Below are 21,645 nucleotides of genomic sequence, written 5' to 3'. Positions count from 1 at the left end.
TCGACGACAAAACATTTGAAAGATACAAATTTCTTTACGAAATGTAAGCATCACTATTTGTTAAAGGGCAATACTTTTCTTTGTGTGCCATATTTGCTGTACATCTACATTTTGTTTCCAGTGTGGAGGAAAGGAAAGTATTGTAATACCATTGTCTTTGGCTTAATTCAGACCATCAATAGATATTTGCAACAAAATGTTATAAAAAATCTGGCGGTGATCTGTGTCCTACAGCGGATTTTGAGATGAGGGAGGTCACACAAGGGACAATTGTGTCTGAATGTACAGGGTTGTGATGTTCAGGTTTTTCCTGTACATCTACATTTTGTTTCCAGTGTGGAGGAAACGAATATATTGTAATACCGTTGTCTTTGATTCAGACCATCAATAGAACCAAACAAACATGGCTTCTCCTTTGAGCATTTTGAATTTTCCACAAAAAGTTATAAATAGCGAGTTAGAACAGTTGAGGTGGTTGAATAAAACGTCAACATTTGTTTATTAAAACTGCTGGGTCATGCCAGAACTGTTTCCTGTGTTCTGAAATTGGATAGGTTTTTTTTATCTTAAAAAATCCAGTGAACCACCATTATTGTTCAACAATAAACATGGCTTCTCCTTTGAGCATTTTGAATTTTCCACAAAAAGTTATAAATAGCGAGTTAGAACAGTTGAGGTGGTTGAAGAAAACGTCAACATTTGTTTATTAAAACTGCTGGCTCATGCCAGACCTGTAGATAAGTTTGAGTGTCTCTTAAAAAATCCAGTGACTGTCCAACATCAGATAATTAAGTCTGTTGGAACTTCACTTCATTAGCCATAGCTAAATAGTAGGCAGGTTTTTGAATTTCTTTTGATGTTTGCTGTAGTAGATCTATTTTGTTTCCAGTGTGGAGGAAATGAAAGTATTGTAATACCGTTGTCCTTGGCTTAATTCAGACCATCGATAGATATATGCGATCCATGATTGTCCAACAACAACAAACATGGCTTCTCCTTTCAGTATTTTGAATTTTTAACATATTTTATAAAAATCTGGCAGTGATTCTGTTCGACCCCAGAGGAGCGCTGTTTCCTTCAGCGGAACTTGGGATGAGGGAGGTCACACAAGGGACAATTGTGTCTGAATGTACAGGGTTGTGATGTTCAGGTTTTTCCTGTATGGAAGGCAACAAAGCAGTAGCCTTTGGGAACCCCACGAAAGGGCTGATTGAACCCTGGTCATCTGGACCGATCGACAAGTCACTAGATTTAGCATTAGTTCGGTGTGCAGTATCTCCTACTTTAAAGAGCGTCCCTGATGGTTCTTCGGAATTGTTCATTGAATGCATTGTTGTGGGATAACTCCAAAATGTTGTTCGCATATTTCAAAAGGTTAAAACATTCATTTGGGAATTTTTTCAAGAAGATTGCCCTTTTGTCTATTCTGGCGGCCGCCTGTAAAAGACCTGTATGGAGTGAAGCTACATATTTTGTTCAGCCCACTACTGTCTTTGGAATGTAATGTACAAGGTCAGCATATCAAAACCAAATATAATATACATAATTCCCTTTTTATACAAAGTGGCTGATTGCCAATTTAAAGCAAAACAGAAAATAGTATTCAAATATTTAGGTCTACTGACCGTACAGTATAATAAACAATCAAAATTTAAATCTAAGCAAAACAGGAACACCTTCTAACTGTTTTTAAAACAAATTTTTTACCGAAGATATACACATCTTACAGAAGGGACATTCCCCATCATTGGGCTCCACATGAATACCACAGGGGCAACACAAAGTGTGTCCGCATGGCAACAAAAAGCTGTCTATATCCCGATCTGCACAAATATGACATGCTTTGTGGGTCTGAATGTAACCTGTAGGATAAATAAAAAAGAAGAAAATTAAATTATGTTGTTTCTTTCTTTATATTCATAAATGGTTATTCAATTATTTTTGTTAGTCAGTCAATCATTCATTAGTTTGTCTCTGTGTCCATTGATGAAGATTTTTTCATTTCATTACCTCAAAATATATTGATTTCATGAAAATTAACACTAAACTCTCTTTATATGACATTTTTTTCTGCATAGTATTCCTATTTAACAGCATATGTACCTTAATTTTCACCATTTGTAGAAAACTTTTCCCCCAGTTTACTTAGATAATCAATTATATCTGTCAATTAATTGGTTGGCAATACTTACTGGGGTTTTGTCAGGCCTACAAAGGTTGTTTGACACGATATCCACTATAAAATGTGGCCTTAACAAGGACAGTACCGTCTGGAATTGGCTCCAACCTCTAGGCCTGGCTGTCCAAAAAGATAGACACAACTGTAATGCCTACTGAGCTTTCTTGTTTGGCTACCTCTGCCAATTTGTCATAGTCGATTGTACTGTAAGTTGTTCTATTGTGGTTGGTGTTGGTTCCGCAGCTCGCGCTGACTAGTGAGTGGACTTCGATTTCGGCATTATACCTAGATAATAATAATGATAATAATAGTAATAAAAAATATATATAAAGTAATTACAGGTTTATATCCCAGTTAAACATGTATGATTCATCCATCGATTTGTGGGTAACCTGGCGGCACAGCATAACTGGTAATTACTCGGGTAAGCATCCAAAAATGGGTGAGCCCACCAACAGAAATAGAAAAATGAAATTAACATGGTCTAATAAAATAAAAACATAGTATGGTCGGCCACCACCATTTGGCCTGGAGGCACATTTACCCAGGACCGATAGTTGGTGTTCTCAATGTGGATGTCCATTCACCAGGAGTAGTGGTAGTACTAGAAAGTATCCATTACTTGCTGGGACTCCTTTCCACAGAATTAATCATTGCAACTGAACTCCATCTGTGATGTCATGATGTTCTCCTTGTGGATGTCCATTCACCAGGAGTAGTGGTAGTACTAGAGAGTATCCATTACTTCTGGGACTCCTTTCCACAGAATTAATCATTGCTACTCCGTTTGTTATGTCATGATGTTCACCATTTGTGTGTCCATTCACCAGGAGTAGTGGTAGTAATAGGAAGTATCCATTACTTGCTGGGACTCCTTTCCACAGATTTAATCATTGCCACTCCATCTGTTATGTCATGATGTTCACCATTTGTGTGTCCATTCACCAGGAGGAGTTGTGTCTTCAAAGATACTTTTGGACATAATTCTAAAATATGGTCCCTCATATGATGACTTTGGACACCAACAAGAACTTAAATAAAGAAGCAGTTTCCGTCTCCGTACATCCTGGCTGTTTTCGTGGGTTCTGCTGCCTTGATTGATTTGTATTCACTTTTTTTACATCGATTCCAAACAAAGATGATTTTTCTGCTTGCCAATGTGCATCTACTGGGTAAAAAGGGTTTGTTGAACTTGCCTCGTAAGAACCACAGAGTATCACATCATCTAATTGTTGACCAAGATGCTTTTCCTGTCTAATGAGGGTCCTTCTTTATATTTTATATTCATTACTTGCTGGGACTCCTTTACACAGAAATAATCACTGCTATGCCGTCTGTAATTTTATGGTTTTCTCCATGTGGATGTCCATTCACCAGGAGTAGTGGTAGTACTAGAAAGTATCCATTACTTGCTGGGACTCCTTTCCACAGAAATAATCCATACAACCTTGCCCAGTATTCATAGACCGTTTCCCCCACTTTTGGCCTTTTGTGTCGGAAAAGGATTTTATCACTGAAATTTTGCCTTAATATAGTGGATATCATTTCTAGGTTTTTAAGTTAACGGCTTCGAAGACCAACCTTGACCGTGAACTGTCGCTGCAGATTTGTTATTAATCTGGGAATTCTTTTTGTTCCTCCCTCTTGTCTTCTCTCAACTGATTATTTACAAACAAAGATCTGTTTTGGGAGACAGGGCCTCCTATACTACCAGTTATTTGTAATGTCCTAGACATCTCCATAGGAGAAACAACAAAGATGTTTCTTGGTAGAGTTCCTGCATTGAGTATCAATAAGTATGCTTCAGATATTGCACAGCCAATTTATGTGCATGTTCATACATAGTTCAAAACAGGTACATATTCCAGTGCAGTGTAAATTGCTTTTATACCACCGATACACATTGGTTTTATATTCACTTTTACATGCACAGCAAGTCATTGATAGAACAACTGATGGAGCTGGTTGTATATCCATCCAATCAATGTCAATACTGGAACCTGTTACAATCCACCCATGACCATGTGGCGATGGAATGTCTGTCTTTTCGACTTTTTCAATGTTGATTTATATATGATTGGTTACATTAGCTCGCAATATCTTCTTTCTTAAAGCATTTTCGCATGGTGCGCAATGCACACAATGCCAGCATGCAAAAGAATGTTTCCAGTCGCTGTGTCTTTAATTTTGGGTTGGCTGCACCACCCGCATTTCTCTTTGAACTTTGAACATTTGTGTATTATACAGTAGTAACACTAGTCATTGTTTACCTACATGCGCAGGACCTACATGCGCAGGTAGTCCTTGACAAATTCAATGTTGTTCCCTAATCTCGACATACACTACAAATATCAAGTGTTTTTTTCTTATAATCCAGTGCAAGATTCATGGAACCACAAATTACAATCCATCTCCACCAGTAAGCATCTTCCTCAGTATCGTCCCAATAAACTGTTACAGTGGTCGCAGTATTCGGATGGATCATTGTCATTATCCTCAATAGTCTGTTTTTTTGTTGGTTTTGCCACCTTTTAGTTCTTTTCCATGGCATCTTGCCTTTTTAATCGTTTATCTTTTCTTGTTTTTTTTTTTTTTTCTTTTTCTGAGCTCTTCGGCTTCAACAGCATCTTCTTTTTCCACAATTTCTTTAATCATTTTTTTTATTAATATTATTTATTGCCAAAAACCAGTTACAAACATACAAAAACACAGAAACTAAGGGAGTAGGCAGGAACCTAAAAGTGAACCTAATCACTATAACAAGAGTTCAGGTTCCATACTCCCAATTTCATCAGACGCGAGATAACGTGCAATTGTAGTCTGCTTGGATTTGTTTGAAGTGGTGGTAGTTGTTTTCTCCACTCACTTAATTGACCCCTTCTATGTTCGTTTTGTAGCATGAATACTTTGTGCAAACTGTATTAGACGTTAAGCTGAAGCTTGATCTTAGCTAGACAGGTAATACCTTGGTTTATACAGAAATCTTGTACAATGGCTATTCTGTTAATATCGCCAAATTGATTTATTTGGGGAATACTGTAAATATGCAGCTTCAAATTAAAGTCATTGCAAATTGAAAGTTTATCTAAACTGATGGATACAGTATAGGTTTCAGACTTGAATTTGCTGCGAATAGATGTTAAAACACAGCAAGGCAGCACATATCTGTTGTGTTTTCCAAGGAAACCATGGACCCACTTTATGAAAGCATTGTAACTTACATATCTATATTTGAAAGAAAAGTTTTTGAACTAATTGCATGTTGCTTTTGGTTGGTGTTTCTGTAACAGTACAAGTCTTCCCTTTTTGTTTTGAACATGCAAGTTGTAAGGACCATACATTCAGACATAATGGCTCAAAACAAGGATGATCTGATATGCATGTTAATAATGTCGTACAAATTGACCAGTTCAATGGAACATGTAACAAGGTCTTCTCTTTTCTTTTGTTTATATACAAAGAATAGCTGCTGTAGTCTTGGAATGTTGTCCCCTTCACCAAATAGCGAATATTTTTCAGGATCCTTCTTTACTTTATCTCCTCTTTTAATTATTTTCTTTCGTGCTCTCCCACTTTAAGACTTTCAAGAATCTGTATCCTTTGTTAGTACATTTGGACTCTAGATCTACAAGCCGTTTTAATGGTTATCAACAGTAAAGCAAAATGTTTTTACCTTTAATTATATCTGTCCTCGTTCTTGGGGATATTGTCTCCACAAATGGCAAGGATTCTGCAGAAGAGCCAAATGTTGTTGTCGCACATTTATTTGGTGTATTTGATGTGGTACAATGATGATAATACAGAACTTAGCTGCATTGCTAATAAAACTCTGATATGAGGTCTTATTGCATCTAAACAATGTTCTTTTCCTCAATCTATTGATATCAATAGTAAGGGGGTGCTGTTTCGTTAATGGGATGACATTTGGGCATTTCCATTGGACAAACAATGCAACGAATAGTATAATGAAAAACCACCCAAGAGAAAAACTGGTTTAAAAAAGTACTAGTAGAAGTATTATTGTGTTTAGGGACAGGACTAGCATTGCTATTTTCAAGTTCCAATTAGCCATTTGATATACTGTACATAAATATCTTTTTTTTTCAAATTACAACTACTGTATATTTTTTTTATTTGATAACTTTTCTTGTACGAAGAGAAAACAATTCAATTGTAAAAAAATTGCATTTATTTTCAGACTTAATATTGTACATTATAAACAATATATTATGAACAGTACATTATATACAAAATTGTGAATAATAAAACAATCTTTTATATACATGATATTGTGGTATTTTTTTATGTTAAAAATATGTGTTAAATGTATTATTTAGTACTTAATAATGTACACCTGCGTGTATGTGTATGCTTTACATCCCATCTGAAGGATGAGGCAATGTTAAAGGAATATGGCACAGACAGGTCTTAAACCCTCTCATGATATTGCAATTGCTTTCTGTCTATAACTACTAAAACAAGGGTAAAAAAACTGTGGTTGTACTATATATTAACTTGTTTCTACATCCGTGACCTGAATGCAAAAGCAAAAAATGATTTCTACAATATCCAAATTATGATAAATGGCAAATTAAATGCTCACCCACCGATCCTATGACATACTTCCTAGAAGTACACTGAATAGTTGGGATGATAGTAAAATCATCATTTAATAAGGGTTCAACACACATACAACTTATCAGCCTATCTCTGTTATTATGCTTTCAAATAATAACATCCGATAGCTATCCATATTTATCCAACAGCAGCAACCCTAATACCATTGTATTGAAACAACTTGCCCTATCTCTTGCTTTCCCATTTGCTATCCCTAGATATAATGAGAACCATCTGCTGGGCCTGTATATCCAACAGCAATGCTCATCTACTACTTGACCTCTGTTGGGTGGCCTTAGTAAGAGCAGACAGCTGGGTATATTTACCTAATAACAACACCTTTATCCCAATGTATACCACTTGCCCCCCCATCTCTTGCTTGCCCCAACTATCCCTAGATGTAATGAGAACCATCCGCTGGGCCTGTGTATCCAACAGCAATAAGAATCACATCAACTAACGTCCACACTCCAATACCACCAAACGTAAACAATTTTCCCAGCCCTTGCTGCCAATGGCCCAAATAAAAGCGATCGGCTCCAAATCCACCAACTGTTATGCTAAAACACAAATGTAAATGTATTATTGTAAAATTAAAATCTGTGTGTATCTCTTTGTATGCACAGAGAATGGCTAATGAAAGGATGACTTGCAGGGCCAGGAAGGATGGTCCTTCGTAACTGGCAGAAAATCATGAGACATGGTAAGGAAGAGTGAATTCCTATTCATGTAGGCCTTAAGCTATGTCTACACTATCAAACGTTATGTGACAATAAAATGTGATGTGTGGTCATATATGGACATGATGATGTCATATCACTATACCATATTTTGTCACATCACATTTTTTTTTTGTCAAACTAGTTTGATAGTGTAGACAGAGCTTTAGGTCAATCACATTTTCAGGACACATATTTCTTACCTTAAAATCAATGCCAAGGACCACTTTTTACCTCTAGTCCAATTACAGGGTACTCGCTTGTGAAACTGACGATGACCTACAGTATAAAAATACAAAATGTCTACTTTATAATAGCAAAAATAACAATTTGTTAGTCTGCTCATTGTGAGGCAACCTAAAGGCTGTTTTCCACTAGGCCAAATTTATGGACGTAAATCCAACGTCACTGCCAGAGAACAAAATCTGGCTATCATTAATACTAATAGTATTTTCCACTACAAGCGAATGAAATGAAATTCTATAAAGTTCTATATTGAAAGGGAAAAGTGCAAGGAATTAGAATTTGTCGCAGAAACGGATTTTGAATATGGAAATAAAAAAATAGTATGTGCATAAAGATGATGCTAATAATTCGCCTAGTGGTTAAAGGGCCTGGGATTAAATGTTTTTTTTAGTATACTACTCATAACCAAAACAAAAAACTGACAACATTCACTAATTCGACTACAGCAATTAAACACTATTAAATTGACGGCACACATTCAGTTTAAAGATATATTGTCCCCCTAAAAAAATATTTTTTTTAATTTTGTTGTTGAATATGTTATTTTAATGTCACATAATAGTTATTCACTCTCACAAAAAATTGGGTCTGAAAAAAATTTATTTACCTGAGAAAAATGTAATTTAAAGCAAAAAATGGTCAAATTGTCTGGAAGACAATGAGTTTTTGGGTAATTTAACTGTTTATTTTGTCCTTTTATAGGTGAAATAATTTTTTCCCCCGTTTTTTTTCTTATGGAAGAGAACAACTTCATTAAAACTGCAAAATGGCCTATTCAAAGTCTGATTTTAAAAATCTTTATTTTTCATGATTTTGGGGGACAATACATCTTTAACATGTATATTTTACCTAGACAAATGACATCATCATTAACGGTGCAATTCACTATGACATACTCTAGTGGACTTGAAGCTACTCTACATGGTTCAATATCATTCTTTGCTGGTGTACACTCGTGAAGCCAGTTGGGAGTCTGATAACAATACCGACAAACTGCTTCTTTTGTGAAATCTCTTGATCCCTATAAATAGAAATTGTTTTTTTATTAAAGCAGATACACTTATATTTGTTTGCTGTGGCAAGAATATATTTTACATTACTGTTTTTGGTGAAATACCAAAATGGTTAGGTCATGGGAAATAGATATATGGTTTTCGTCAGGCTGCATGCCAAAATTTGGCCCAGCATCATAAACTTTTTCCATCTTTGAAATAAGAAATAACTACTGAAATTGACAAAAGTATTGTGGTAATTTAATTTCTTTTTTTTCAATATATTTTCAAACACATGTCTCAATATGCTGTAAATTGGATGAGGCTATCAACACAGTCAACTGTGTACGGTAATTGAAAGTTTTCTATAGGCACAGTCAACTATGTATGCAAACTGAGATTAGTCAACTGGGCAGATAGTCATTAAAAAAAATGTTATGAAAAATAATTTGTTTCTCACTGTAGCTATGCGTTTGATTTTTTGAAACTGATTCAATTCAATTAAACTTTATCTCAGAAAAAAATGTCCATATGAAACATACATACAATAAAAAAAAGGGAGAAAAATACAAAGCATTATGTGACAACCGTCATGGAGAGAGGACTAAGAATTATCTGCTGACATAGTACATCTCTTTTACTTAAAATACATTTTGGAATCAAACAATAAATATTCGTCACTGAATAGATATGTAGAGGGAATCAACTTCTTTTTCTACTGATTTTTTAGGCGATTACCTTACAAATAACACCATCTAATACAGTACAATTAACATTGTATGTTCTTCCATAAACGCAGCTCCTATTCAATTGACATTGAACACAGTCAACATTTACATCCTCACAATTCACATTCGCATTTTTCTGGCAGGTCAGTGGGGCTGCATTAGTATTACTATTAGTAGATGTGGCTGTGGTTGTGTTGGAATTTTGTAATGTGCTATTGTTTTTCACTTGGTGGTCGAGAGGAGTTGTTGAGTTCATTGTTGGTCTACTAGACATAGGTGTAGTATCAACAACAGATGATGTCACTAAAATGAACATGTTATCAATCAAAATTATTAAAAAATAATGTAATAATATCAGCATAACATTGGATATGGATTGGAAAAACTATTACCAAACAGCACCTAATGCATAGTTAACCAATCAAATCGCAAGAATACACTCAGTTGTGTTATAAAAGATACTAATTTACATACACATTTCTATCTAGGCCTAGCTATATCTACTGTATATTATATTAGGCCTATTTAAGGCCCGGGCCTACTACTAGGCTAGGCAAATTAATTTAAATAGGCCTAGAAAATTTAATATAATAAATTAAAGAGTGGTCGAATCTGGACCTAACTAATAATCTAACCCCTAGCCTAGCTAGCCCCAGTTGCCTTGCCTTTAGTAGCCGGCGGTGCAACCCCGGCCGGGCCCAGCCAGCCTCACAAGAAGAAAGTAAAACAAACATGCTAAATTCCTGGACAAAATTATATTATATTTCTCTAAATATGAATCCTACAAACTATTAATGTTTTAATCGCATAGCTACCGTCTTGCAAGGTGCATCTTAGATTAACTAAACAAATGAAAGTTATGAACATAAAATGCATTTTTATTTTCTTTTTCCGTAACATTTTCATTTTGATTGTCTAAATGAACGGCTACGTTGTAATAACCACAATTCAGATTTATACAATATTACTACTCTATATCCACTTCTATAGTTTATATATCCTTTATTATGACATTTAGAGCGCCACCAATACTTCTCTGAAGTCTCGACTTTTTCAATTTTCATTTTCTGATCTCTTGCATCATTTTTCACACATGCAAAATGTCAGCTAAGAAAAAGGGATCAAAACCTGCAGATCCTCTCCTAAAGCAAGAGGATGTATTGCAAGCAGTGGTTATTGCTGATAGTTTCAACGTTCGTTTTGCACCGATCACAAAAGAAATTCCACGAGTATGTATAAAACCCTACAGAAACCAGATTGTTGGTTTAGCCTCCCTCTCGCTCACCGCATGGGCAATTGATCTGCTCATTTTACCCTTGCAGCTTGAAAAATATGGCTATCGAATGTAAATACAGGAACTGATCATTAGGCCTAGATACTCCCATAATAGACTAGAGCTTGTTCTGTGGTCTGTATCTTGGTTGCTATTAATATTAAATATACTAAGGATATCAATGCAGTGAAATAAAAAATAAAAACATTTTTGCTTTTCAATTTGTCACGTTTCAATATGCATATTATTTTTATTATACCGTACCTGGGACTGGGTAATTAATTGTATCGTTTGTATTCGTTCGATTGTCCGACATATATTATATGGAAAAACATAAACTTATTGGCTTTGTTATATTTATACTGTCTGTAGCCTAACTAAAAAGCCAAGCATACAAATGTTTACAGTGTGTGTACTCAACATAACTGCAAAATAACTTTTCAAAAACCTTTAGAATTTATATAATGAATAGAAATTACAGCTTTACGAGTTAAAAAATGAAAATGCATAATGATACTTTCAGTTCCTCTAGCCATCACCCTTTTCCAAATCTGGCAATTTTTAGTAATAATATTAATTATGGTAAATATAAAGTTAAACCTCATTTTTCGATGTCTTTGGTGAGCATGCATTGCTTGGACCTCCTCAGTGAGCTAATAGGCCTACTGATACCGATATGTTTGTTATTCTTATTAGGTACTGATGCCAATAGTTAACAATCCATTACTGGACTACACACTTGAATTCTTAGCAGCTTCTGGTGTTGAAGAGATATTTGTATTCTGTTGTGCTCATGCTGACAAAATTAAGAAACATTTAAAGTATGTTTTTTTCTATCTGTATCATGGAATGGATCCAGGGTCATAAGCTACCCATTTGACAGTGACAACAATGACATTATGAACTTTTTTATCTGTTTTAATAAATTAATATTATTATGTATATAGTGCTCCGCTTAAATATTCATGGATCCGCTCTTGAATATAAATATTTTTGTACTATTAAAAGAGAGTTTTATTATGTGAATAAATGATTGATGTGCCTAATTCTGATTATGCACTTCTAATAGAAAACAGTATTAACTGAATAAAACAAGGATAACCCAAGAAAGTTATTTCCATTGAAAGCATCCAAATTTTAAAAACAACATTGCTTAGTAAAAATTTACAATACACCTAAAGCTCTGTCTACACTATCAAACTAATTTGACAAAATTGATGTGCCCAAATATGGTAGTGATATGCCTAAATATGGTAGTGATATGCCTAAATATGGTAGTGATATGACATCATCACGTCCATTTATGGGCATATCACATTTGTCACATAAACTTTAATAGTGTAGACAGAGCTTCAAACAGTCTTTGAATCAGTATTAAACAATGCACATCCTTCCTTTTCTTTAGTGAATCAAAATGGAATAAAAGAACTTCACCATGCACGGTAACTACCATTATGTCAGAGGGGTGTCATTCTCTTGGAGATGCGATGAGGGAGATTGATAGGAAGGCCTTGATTCGTTCTGACTTTATCCTTGTCAATGGTGATGTCGTATCAAGTATTCAACTCAAAGATGCATTAAATGCTCACAGGTAATTAAATCCACTGTATTTTAGTAAATTCAATTCAAAAGACATTGACTAAAAGGTTGACATTACAAATATTTATATATTAATTATTATAAACATCACAGGCACAAAATAAATTCTAAACTGCCTGGTTATATACTGAAAATGAATGAATGAATTAATTTTAAACGATAAAGATGAGGAAATCAATGAGAATGAGAAAAAGTCCCCCCCAACCGAGATTGAAAACCTGGAACCTTCTGCTTGTTATGCAGATGTCCTAACCATTAGACAACTGGGCTTTCATAGTATTGTTCAATCATTTATTATTTTTAGTTGTGTCAGCTTGAGTATCAGTGCAAATATGATAATATGGTATCTATATATAAATTATGCTTAATTCTGAAATTAGTGGACACAATTTAAAGTGCTTGTCACAGTACTCCATCTGATTCTCATCATAGCTGTCCCAGATGTATTGCGAAATATAAATAAAGGTGCTTATAGAAGATGTAAAGAATTATGAGGTTAGGAAGTATTGTTTTAATGAAGTATAGTGTGGGTACTACTTGTAAATTACTTTGTTATTTTTTCATATCTAGAGAGAGATTTAAGACTGATAAATCATATGTAATGACGAAAGTTCTTAGACATGCTTATCCAGGCCACAGAGGGCGCTGTTTAGAAGATGAATTCTTTATTGCGACAGATAACAATCATACTATTCTTAACTATCAAAAGATGAAGGACACTCGTAAAGTTAAAATACCAATGGTATGTATTTATAAGATGGTAATGAATGGTGTACGATTGATAAATATATTAAGATTTACTAGACATTTTTTTTCTTTTCAATTACAATAATGTAGGAAAACAATGGAAAGAACAATAAGTTGGACTTTTTGTACTTTTCATATCTGTTTTTAATCTGATTCCATTGAGAGGCTCTCCAGTCATAGTTGACACCTCTGACCTTTGAACTGTCCACAGGAATGTCCAGATTTCCTTTGAGTTGTCTCCTATTCTTTATGCAGTTATAGAAGTTTTTTTGAAAAACCATTTATGAACAATTTATAGTTGGTTTAGTCAGGATATTTTCAGTTTTTTGCAATACCATATTGACAAATCAAAATTCTAAAGCTCTGTCTACACTATCAAATTTTATGTGACATGATATGATGAGCCCATATATGGACATGATGACATATCACTACCATATTTGGGCACATCACACTGTTTTTTTATAGTGTAGATTTTTACTTTTATAGTAGGGTTTCTGCATATTAAGTAGAAGATAGACTATAATTGTTTTGCATATCAGAGCAAAGTAAAGTTGAACAGTTTGTCAATTTTAGTGTTTTTTACTTTCCATCTTTTTCAGACACTTTTTAAAGATCATAGCAATGTTAACCTTCGATATGACCTACAAGATTGTCATATATGTGTTTGTTCATGCCGTGTAATGGAGCTTTTTACTGACAACTTTGATTATCAAACAATGAGTGATTTTATGAAGGGAGTTATATATAATGAAGAGGTAAAAATATATATTATTGTATATATATAAAATTGAAGCTGTAAATTGAATAATCAAATAGCTACTCAAATACAGGTGGAACATTCTCATTCCCTCTTCTCTAAAGCTCTGTTTACAATATCAAAATGTGACAAAAAAATGTGTTATGCCATATATTGACATGATGATGTCACTACCATATTTGAGCATATTACTACCATATTTAGGCACATAACACTTTTTTTGTCAAACTAGTTTGATAGTGTAGACAGAGTCTAGTCCAGTCTATTGTCCAGTGCCAAGATGTTTCTTAATGTCATCTCTAACCATTCTGTATGTGTCCCAGTATTTCGGTTTATGTATTTGCATTTTAATTTTTTATTTTATTTCTCTACATTTTCAAGTTAACTAAAATGGAATAGAATACAAAATATTGGTTTGTTTTATTGATAGATTGAAGGAAACAAAATGCAAATATATGTGGTAACGAATGAATATGCTACAAGAGTTTCCAATCTTACCATGTATGAAACAGTAAGGTAAGATGCTTTTGTTTTTTTTTATATATATTTAGGCAAATTGAAATGGATAACTATAAGCGAATTCATTCACTATCCTTCTTAAAGTTGGCAATCCTGTTCACAAGACAAGATGCTCTAGTCTTATTACAAGTCTTTGGGAGTGGAGTTATAAATTGTCATTGAACCCAGGACCCTTGGATTTGTAGACATAACCGCCAAGCCACAACTCCACTTGATACTGTGTTCTCATTTCACACTTTCACTCTAAATTCTATGTAGACATTTATAAATATATTGACCAAGGGAACGAAATTGGTAATATAAAAATAATTGTTTTTTATTTTTAGCAAGGATATAATCCATCGCTGGACCTACCCTCAAGTACCAGAGTACCTGGGCACAGAAACGTACAACTTTGGTAGGAACCATGTTTACTCGGCCAAAGACATCACTCTACAGAGGTCAGTATTCCCACCTCTCCTCCCCCTCCCAAAATTAAAATGGTTCCCTTGTTCTTATAAGTTCCAACTGAGCCAGATTATTTTTTGTTCCTTGTTTGAAAGAGTGGTCCTCAAAAGCACTACAAAAACCTGTGGGCTTCTTTTTTTAGTACTCTTGGGTGGGCTTCTTTTCGAGATGGGCTACTTTTCGAGATTAATTTTGCAAACAAAAGAGAGGCTTCTTTTTCAAAACGACTGCTGTAAATTTTGTGAATTGCTACTACAATAATAGGATTTTTGAGACATTACCTGCCAATTTTATATAATGTGATCAAACTATATGTATGATATAAACGTGATCATATACATTATATCTGTATCACAAGTTAAATCACCTTATACAAGGGAAAAGAAGCCCATACTAATACTATCTTAAAAAGAAGATTTCGAGATGGCCTTTTTTTTTAGATTACTTTTGTAGACCAAAGAGAGGGGCTTCTTTTCGAGATTGACTGGCTTCTTTTCAAGGTTTTATAGTACATAAATAAATAATTATCACAATTTTTTTTTATATTTGACAGAGGATGTACCCTGGGTGAAGATGTTGTGATTGGTAGCAACACCAGTATAGGTAGCAACACTAGAATATCTCGGTCAGTGCTTGGGAGAAATTGTGAAATAGGTGAGTATTCTACAACATTATAACCTAATTTATTATTATTATTATTTACTTTTTATACTCGTTAGCCTCTTCAGTGAAAGACTGTCTCCCAGAGGGAGAGTACTAAGTTCTTTAAACTGCACATTAGCTAGATGTGTACAATGGACCTATGGTTTATAGTCCTTGTCCGAGAAGACTTGTTCTACCACCAGAATCATGGAGCGAGTGAGCCTTGAACCCTTGCCGGTGGTATGGCTACGTATTACGGTTCCATTGTCTTAACAGCTTTTTTGGATTGTTGGTGTTATTCTATTTACATGCCCAACTGTTGGGATATGGGACAGGGGTTGTGGGCAGGGATTGGGGACAGGTGGTGGGGATTGGGGACAGGGGTTGGGGAGTGCACTGTCGTAAATGGGAATGACGTACATACTGCCAACAGAAGCCTTAAAACATTTGATTTAGAGGCAAGTCTGTCTAGTAACTTTATTTTAATTTTATTTCAGGTGAAAATGTGGTCTTGAAAAATGCATTTGTTTGGGACAATGTCACTATTGAATCCAATTGCCTAATTGATACAGCAATTCTGTGTAATGGAGTTCAACTCATGTCAGGGGTTAAAGTTCAAGCTGGTAGCATATTATCGTTTGGTGTAAGATATAATTGTAATGTCTCTTTAAATAAAACAATACAAACAAAAAATAGATAAGCTAAAAGCAATCATACAATTTTTTTTTTACTTTGAAAATGTCACCTTAATATTGAAACATTGAACTTGGAATAAAAGAAATTATGTTTGCTAATTAACATTAAACTATTAAGTAGTTAAAGAACTAATTACCAAACATGATTGTAGTCATCATTATTTCAGTAATTGTCTTATTCTTAAAGGTTATAGTAGGGCCTGATGTAACATTACCTTCAGGGACCTACCTATCCACAATACCACCACCTAAAGAAGATGAATTTGATGAAGAGTTTAACGATACAGATACTTCTAAAGAACTTACACGTCCTGTCAGCCAGCAAGATCAGTTATCGCTTGGCGAAGGTGGAGTTGGATTTGTCTGGAAAAATGCAGAAGAAAATGATGATGATGATGATGAGGAACTGGCACGTGAAATGTGGGGTAAGGCATTTTAAAAGAATAATATCTTTAATAAAAAAGTAAATATAAATTGCCTGAATGACAAAATATAATTGAAGATATTAGGGAGCTTTTGATTTGCTATGACCGACAACCAACCTAGGTCAGGACCTGGACCTAGAAACCTGTGTTGAGGTGAGGAGCGAGAACACACGTTTCAATATTCCCACATGCACGCAATCAAAAGCTTTCAAATGTCAATGATTTCACAATGACGTAATTAAACATTCTTAAATAGTTATATTAAAGAAATTGCAATAAAAAATATCTAGTATTATGAAAATAAACTATTGAATAATTATGTTGCTATTATTACATTATTATTACTGTGTATCTATATAAAACCAGAAAAGTAACTTGTCTGATTTCACACGAAAATTTGTAAATTTAGTATGTAGCTAGTTGCTGTGCCTGAATACATACTGTACCTGTTTATACATTTTTAAACGTATTAATACACTTTGTATAAACGTAGTGTGTAGAGACTATCATCCTATGGTGGTTGACTTGACCCAACTTTGACAAGAACATTTAGGCCTAAAGCTCTGTCTACACTATCACTAGTTTGAAAAAATAGTGGGATGTTCCCAAAGATGGTAGTGACGTGCCCAAATATGGTAGTGATATGTCATCATCATGTTAATTATGGGCACATAAAGTTTGATAGTGTAATACTACTTATTTTTTCTTTTATAGGAATGAAAATAAGTGATGTACATAAGGAGGATGAGGAGGAAAGTGATGACTCAGATGATGATGATTCAGGGCCTCCATCTGTTGTGATGGATGACACAGAAAGTAGGTCAACAAATATAAAAAAGATGTCAATAATTAATACAGCACACACACAATTGTGTAAAAAAAGATATTTAATTAGAAAACCTACAGAAGACATAAGAAATAATTAGAAGTACCGCAGCTTTAACTTAATAATGGTGTGTGATGACTATAAGATAAGTTATTAGGCAATATAATAAGCCTATATAATAAGTGTCCTTCCTGTGTGCATCGACCCATGTCCAACCAACATTTGGAAAATACAATGCAGGAGATTGAACATTAGTTTAGAGTTCAGCACTATATTTTACAATGTTTAGGCCCATGTATTTCAAAATCCTGAATCTGCCACTGCCTGTAGTGTTATGTAGTACTGTAACAGATACGCATAAAGGCATTGCATCAAACAAGTACTCTTAACTCTTATGCTCTGTCAACACTATCAAACTGACAAAAAAATGTGATGTTACCATATGTGGACATGATGATGTCGTATCACTACCATATTTGGGCATATCACTACTAAATTTGTGAATATCACTTTTTGTCAAACTAGTTCGATAATGTACACAGAGCTTTAGTTCATTCATTGTTGTGTTTTTCTTTCAGTTTTTTATAATCAAGTATTGGACAGTATTCAGAGTTCCTACAGTTCTGGTGCTATCAATTGTGACAATCTTATCCTAGAAATCAACTCTTCCAAATTTGCAAACAATGTTTCCATGAAAGAGCTGGTGCAGCTTGTTACTAAAGCAATTGTTGAGTTGCCAAACACTCACTCACCAAACATCTTGACAACAAAGGAGTTTGCGGCTTTCGTTATACCGGTTGGTATTACTATGACTTTAATCTAGTGTGAAAGGGGGTTATCATGCATTTATTAACATTTTTCAGTAAAGAATTGTTACCAAGATTTATCAAATTATTCAAAATAAATATTTATCACTTTGCTGGAGTTTTTTTTTTGCAAACAAAGCCTTACAGTTATAAATTATTCTGTTCTCTTATTTTCTACAGTTAGTAAAAACTCTTGTGCCTCTGTTAAAAAACTACTTAAAAGGAAGTGAATCACAGTTGGACTTCTTAGGTTCTTTGCAGGTAAATTTAGTAATCTCATAATACTTGTGTAACCAATTTATTATTTACAGATTCTGTCATTCTTCAATTACTTACCATAATACAAGTAGTGCACTTTACATTAAACCAGACATTAGCAATCACCACCATTGCAACAATGCTTCATTTAAACAAACAAAAATGTAATGGTAGTAGTGTACTCCATCGGGTTGTACTTAAACCCGCCAGAAACCTAATAAACACCACTCAATCTCTACTAAATACCGCCTGATACTTAATCTTTATTGCCAATCATAAACAACAAAGTAAGTGACAGGAAACACAAAAAGGGAACTAAATTTAATCTGTATGGCTAAAACCCCTCTTAAGCCAATGTTACCCTCTTAAGCCAATGTTCATTCATTCATCAGTGAAAAATTACTTCCATCTATTGTCATTTGCATATAAAATATACATTATGTTTGCTCTGAGATATACAAAAACAGATAAATAAAAAACTAACAAAAACAATACACCTCAAATACATTATGCATGGGATGAGTAGAATCTTGCAATATAGAATGTGTTTTCTTAATTAATCATTTTTCAAAAACGGATTCAATAGAACTCTTTGAAACCAGTGTTACCCTCTGATGCCTCCCGCTACTGCGAGTGGGCTCATCAAGTGTAATATAGTAGGACCGATTCAATTTTATGATGACACCACTACTCTCAAATTTCATTTAATTTTGTTTTCCCTTTTTAGGAGTGTTGTATTACAAATGGATCTCTATGTACATCTATTCCAAAAATACTCAACATTCTCTATGACAATGATACATTACATGAACAGGTCATAGTTCATTGGTTCAAAAAGATTCCCACAAACGACTCTGCAATCTTTCAACAGCTTAGGAAGAATGTAAGTATTGTTGAACTTATAATATATTTAGTGGTTGATGATGTGATAATATAGATTTTATTTTGAGTCAGTGACCAGAAATAGATTTAAAACATCCTTAATGGATGATGCAGACCGATATCTTTGACTAAACTTATGCTCTGTCTACACTATCAAACTAGTTTGACAATAAAGTGTGATGTGCCCAAATATGGTAGTTATGTGAAGCCATCTTGTCCATATATAGGCATATCACATTTTTTTGTCACATAAAGTTTGATAGTGTAGACAGAGTTTAATGTCATGATCAATAATTATGGAAATACATAACCTGCCGGGTTACACCTTTAAGGGGACACTTTACTGTGAAACAAAAGAGGGGAAATTATGTTTTAACACTACAGTGAACCCCTATTAATTGAACTATGAACTATGTTGGCTCCTAAAAGCATATCAATGTTGTGGCAACTATAAAGGCATCTTACCATGTCGAAACTAAACAAATGAGATGCTATTTTTTAAATTAATATAAATTTAAATTAGGGATTTAGTTGGCTTTACCCAGGTTGTCTCTAATTGATTACTGTACTAGCTACTGTATATGAATATTATCAAGGTCACATGTGTTTTATAATTAAAGTGGGATTAATTGAGGAAACTTGTATTGTATTTGATTAAAAATATTACTTGCATAATACACATACTTTTTTTATGTTTTGCTTGCCATAGGCAAACATTTGATCAAATTTTGTATCAAATACAATACAAATACGGCTTTACCACATTGACACACCCGTTCTCGACAGGTCACCAAAGTTAAGCAACGTTTGGCCTGGTTAGAGCTTGGATGGGAGACCATCTGGGAATAACGGGTGCTGTATATGTAGCTGGGGTCCCGTTAGGCATTTGAAATCAGCATGGCTGACTCTTATGGCAGCCCCTGCATGTAGTATCTGCCTCAGTTGTATTGACCCATGCCTTTCATCTGGTCAAGGTGGGCACTGGACAAGAGAAGCCTTTGATCAATGATAGGACCAATCAAAGTGCTTTAAACAGTCCTGGCTTAGTTTCATCCATCATTCAGATAAATGTAAATGTAATTGACATTGTAGTTTGTGACAGACGTCTACCATAAACAAAAACAAGCAAACATTTAGATCTTGAAAATGATATTTACAAACAATATCTTAAATAATTAATTTGCAGATTCAACCTTTTATCACATGGCTAGAAGAAGCTGAAGAGGAAACAGACAGTGAAGAAGATTAGGTTTATTTGAATTTCTAAGCGTAATAATGATCAACATGAACACTAAACAATAGTTGAACAAGTAAAAGACATGGCTGGAACACGTAACATGATCTGCACAATTTTAATGCTTGGAACTAACTTATACAGGTGCTAAATGTCAGATGTAAATCAGGCTTTTGTATGATGGTAAATTCATCAAATGCTGGCAATATATCTCAAAAACTGCTCCAGTCTCTATTAAGGTTATACATACTACCAAGTAGCTCATGTAATATTCAAATTTCTGTTTTGCATAATATGAATAAATCAGAATGTCTTTTTAAAAAGATGTGTACAGAATTTCTTTTTATTATACATACATATATAATATCTGTATAAAGCCCAAATATGGTAGTGATATGCTTAAATATGGTAGTGATATGACATCATTATGTCCATATACATATATTTTTTGTCACATGAAGTTTGATGGTGTAGACAGCATAGACAGCAGGCAACAATTATGTTGAGATATTTACTGTATATATACATTGTACTACACATCAACAACCTATTTGACTTAGTTTTGTTGTAAAATAATAATTTTGTTATAAATAATTTCATAAAAGATTAAAGTCTTTTTATATGTCATGAGTGACGCTTTTTTTTTTGTTATGACAGTTTGATGCATCAGTTAAACCATTGAATCGTTAAAAATGTAGAACATAAAAAGATGCTAAATAAAAGACGCAACGTTGAAAAAATTACATACAAACTTATATTATAGGGGAAAAAAGAAAAAAACATGAACAGCGCCATCTATTTATTGGATAGTTTTAACTACCAAAAACTTAAGTACAGTACGTACGTAACGATGGAAATTGATGCTTAAATCCACGGAGAGCGTATACGTGGTTTCAGGACTGGGCTTTCTTTTTTATTTTTATTTTTTGAAAGATATATGTCAGTGTATTTGAGTGATAATTATATATTTGCTTTTTAAATTCATAAAATTGGTGTACCTTCTGAGAGAAATGTAAGACATGCTTGGATGAGTTCTTATTATTTACATAAT

General features: G+C 34.0%; 2 protein-coding genes across 2 annotated transcripts; one reads left to right on the top strand and one right to left on the bottom strand.

The window, feature by feature from the left end:
* Nucleotides 1–6,368: 6,368 nt before the first annotated feature.
* On the bottom strand, nt 6,369–10,434 carry LOC144854894 (TM2 domain-containing protein C41D11.9-like). Its single transcript, XM_078712908.1, has 5 exons — nt 10,297–10,434; nt 9,492–9,784; nt 8,611–8,782; nt 7,719–7,794; nt 6,369–7,356 (listed from the first exon to the last, which is right to left on the bottom strand). The coding sequence occupies exons 1-5, from the start codon at nt 10,385–10,387 to the stop codon at nt 7,191–7,193; spliced, it is 798 nt and encodes a 265-aa protein (XP_078569034.1). The 5' UTR covers nt 10,388–10,434; the 3' UTR covers nt 6,369–7,190.
* A 134-nt stretch (nt 10,435–10,568) lies between these two features.
* LOC144854885 (translation initiation factor eIF2B subunit epsilon-like) lies at nt 10,569–21,090 on the top strand. Its single transcript, XM_078712891.1, has 15 exons — nt 10,569–10,710; nt 11,451–11,575; nt 12,160–12,345; nt 12,924–13,095; nt 13,703–13,858; nt 14,291–14,376; nt 14,706–14,819; nt 15,380–15,480; nt 15,966–16,111; nt 16,351–16,588; nt 17,303–17,404; nt 17,993–18,210; nt 18,401–18,481; nt 19,206–19,361; nt 20,547–21,090. Exons 1-15 carry the CDS (start codon nt 10,582–10,584, stop codon nt 20,607–20,609), a joined length of 2,073 nt encoding a protein of 690 aa, XP_078569017.1. The 5' UTR covers nt 10,569–10,581; the 3' UTR covers nt 20,610–21,090.
* The last annotated feature ends 555 nt before the right edge of the window (nt 21,091–21,645 follow it).

The sequence above is a fragment of the Antedon bifida genome, chromosome 10 (genome assembly GCF_963402885.1).
Source record: "Antedon bifida chromosome 10, ecAntBifi1.1, whole genome shotgun sequence".
NCBI classification, from domain to species: domain Eukaryota; kingdom Metazoa; phylum Echinodermata; class Crinoidea; order Comatulida; family Antedonidae; genus Antedon; species Antedon bifida.
This window is presented reverse-complemented; position numbering and strand designations above follow the sequence as displayed.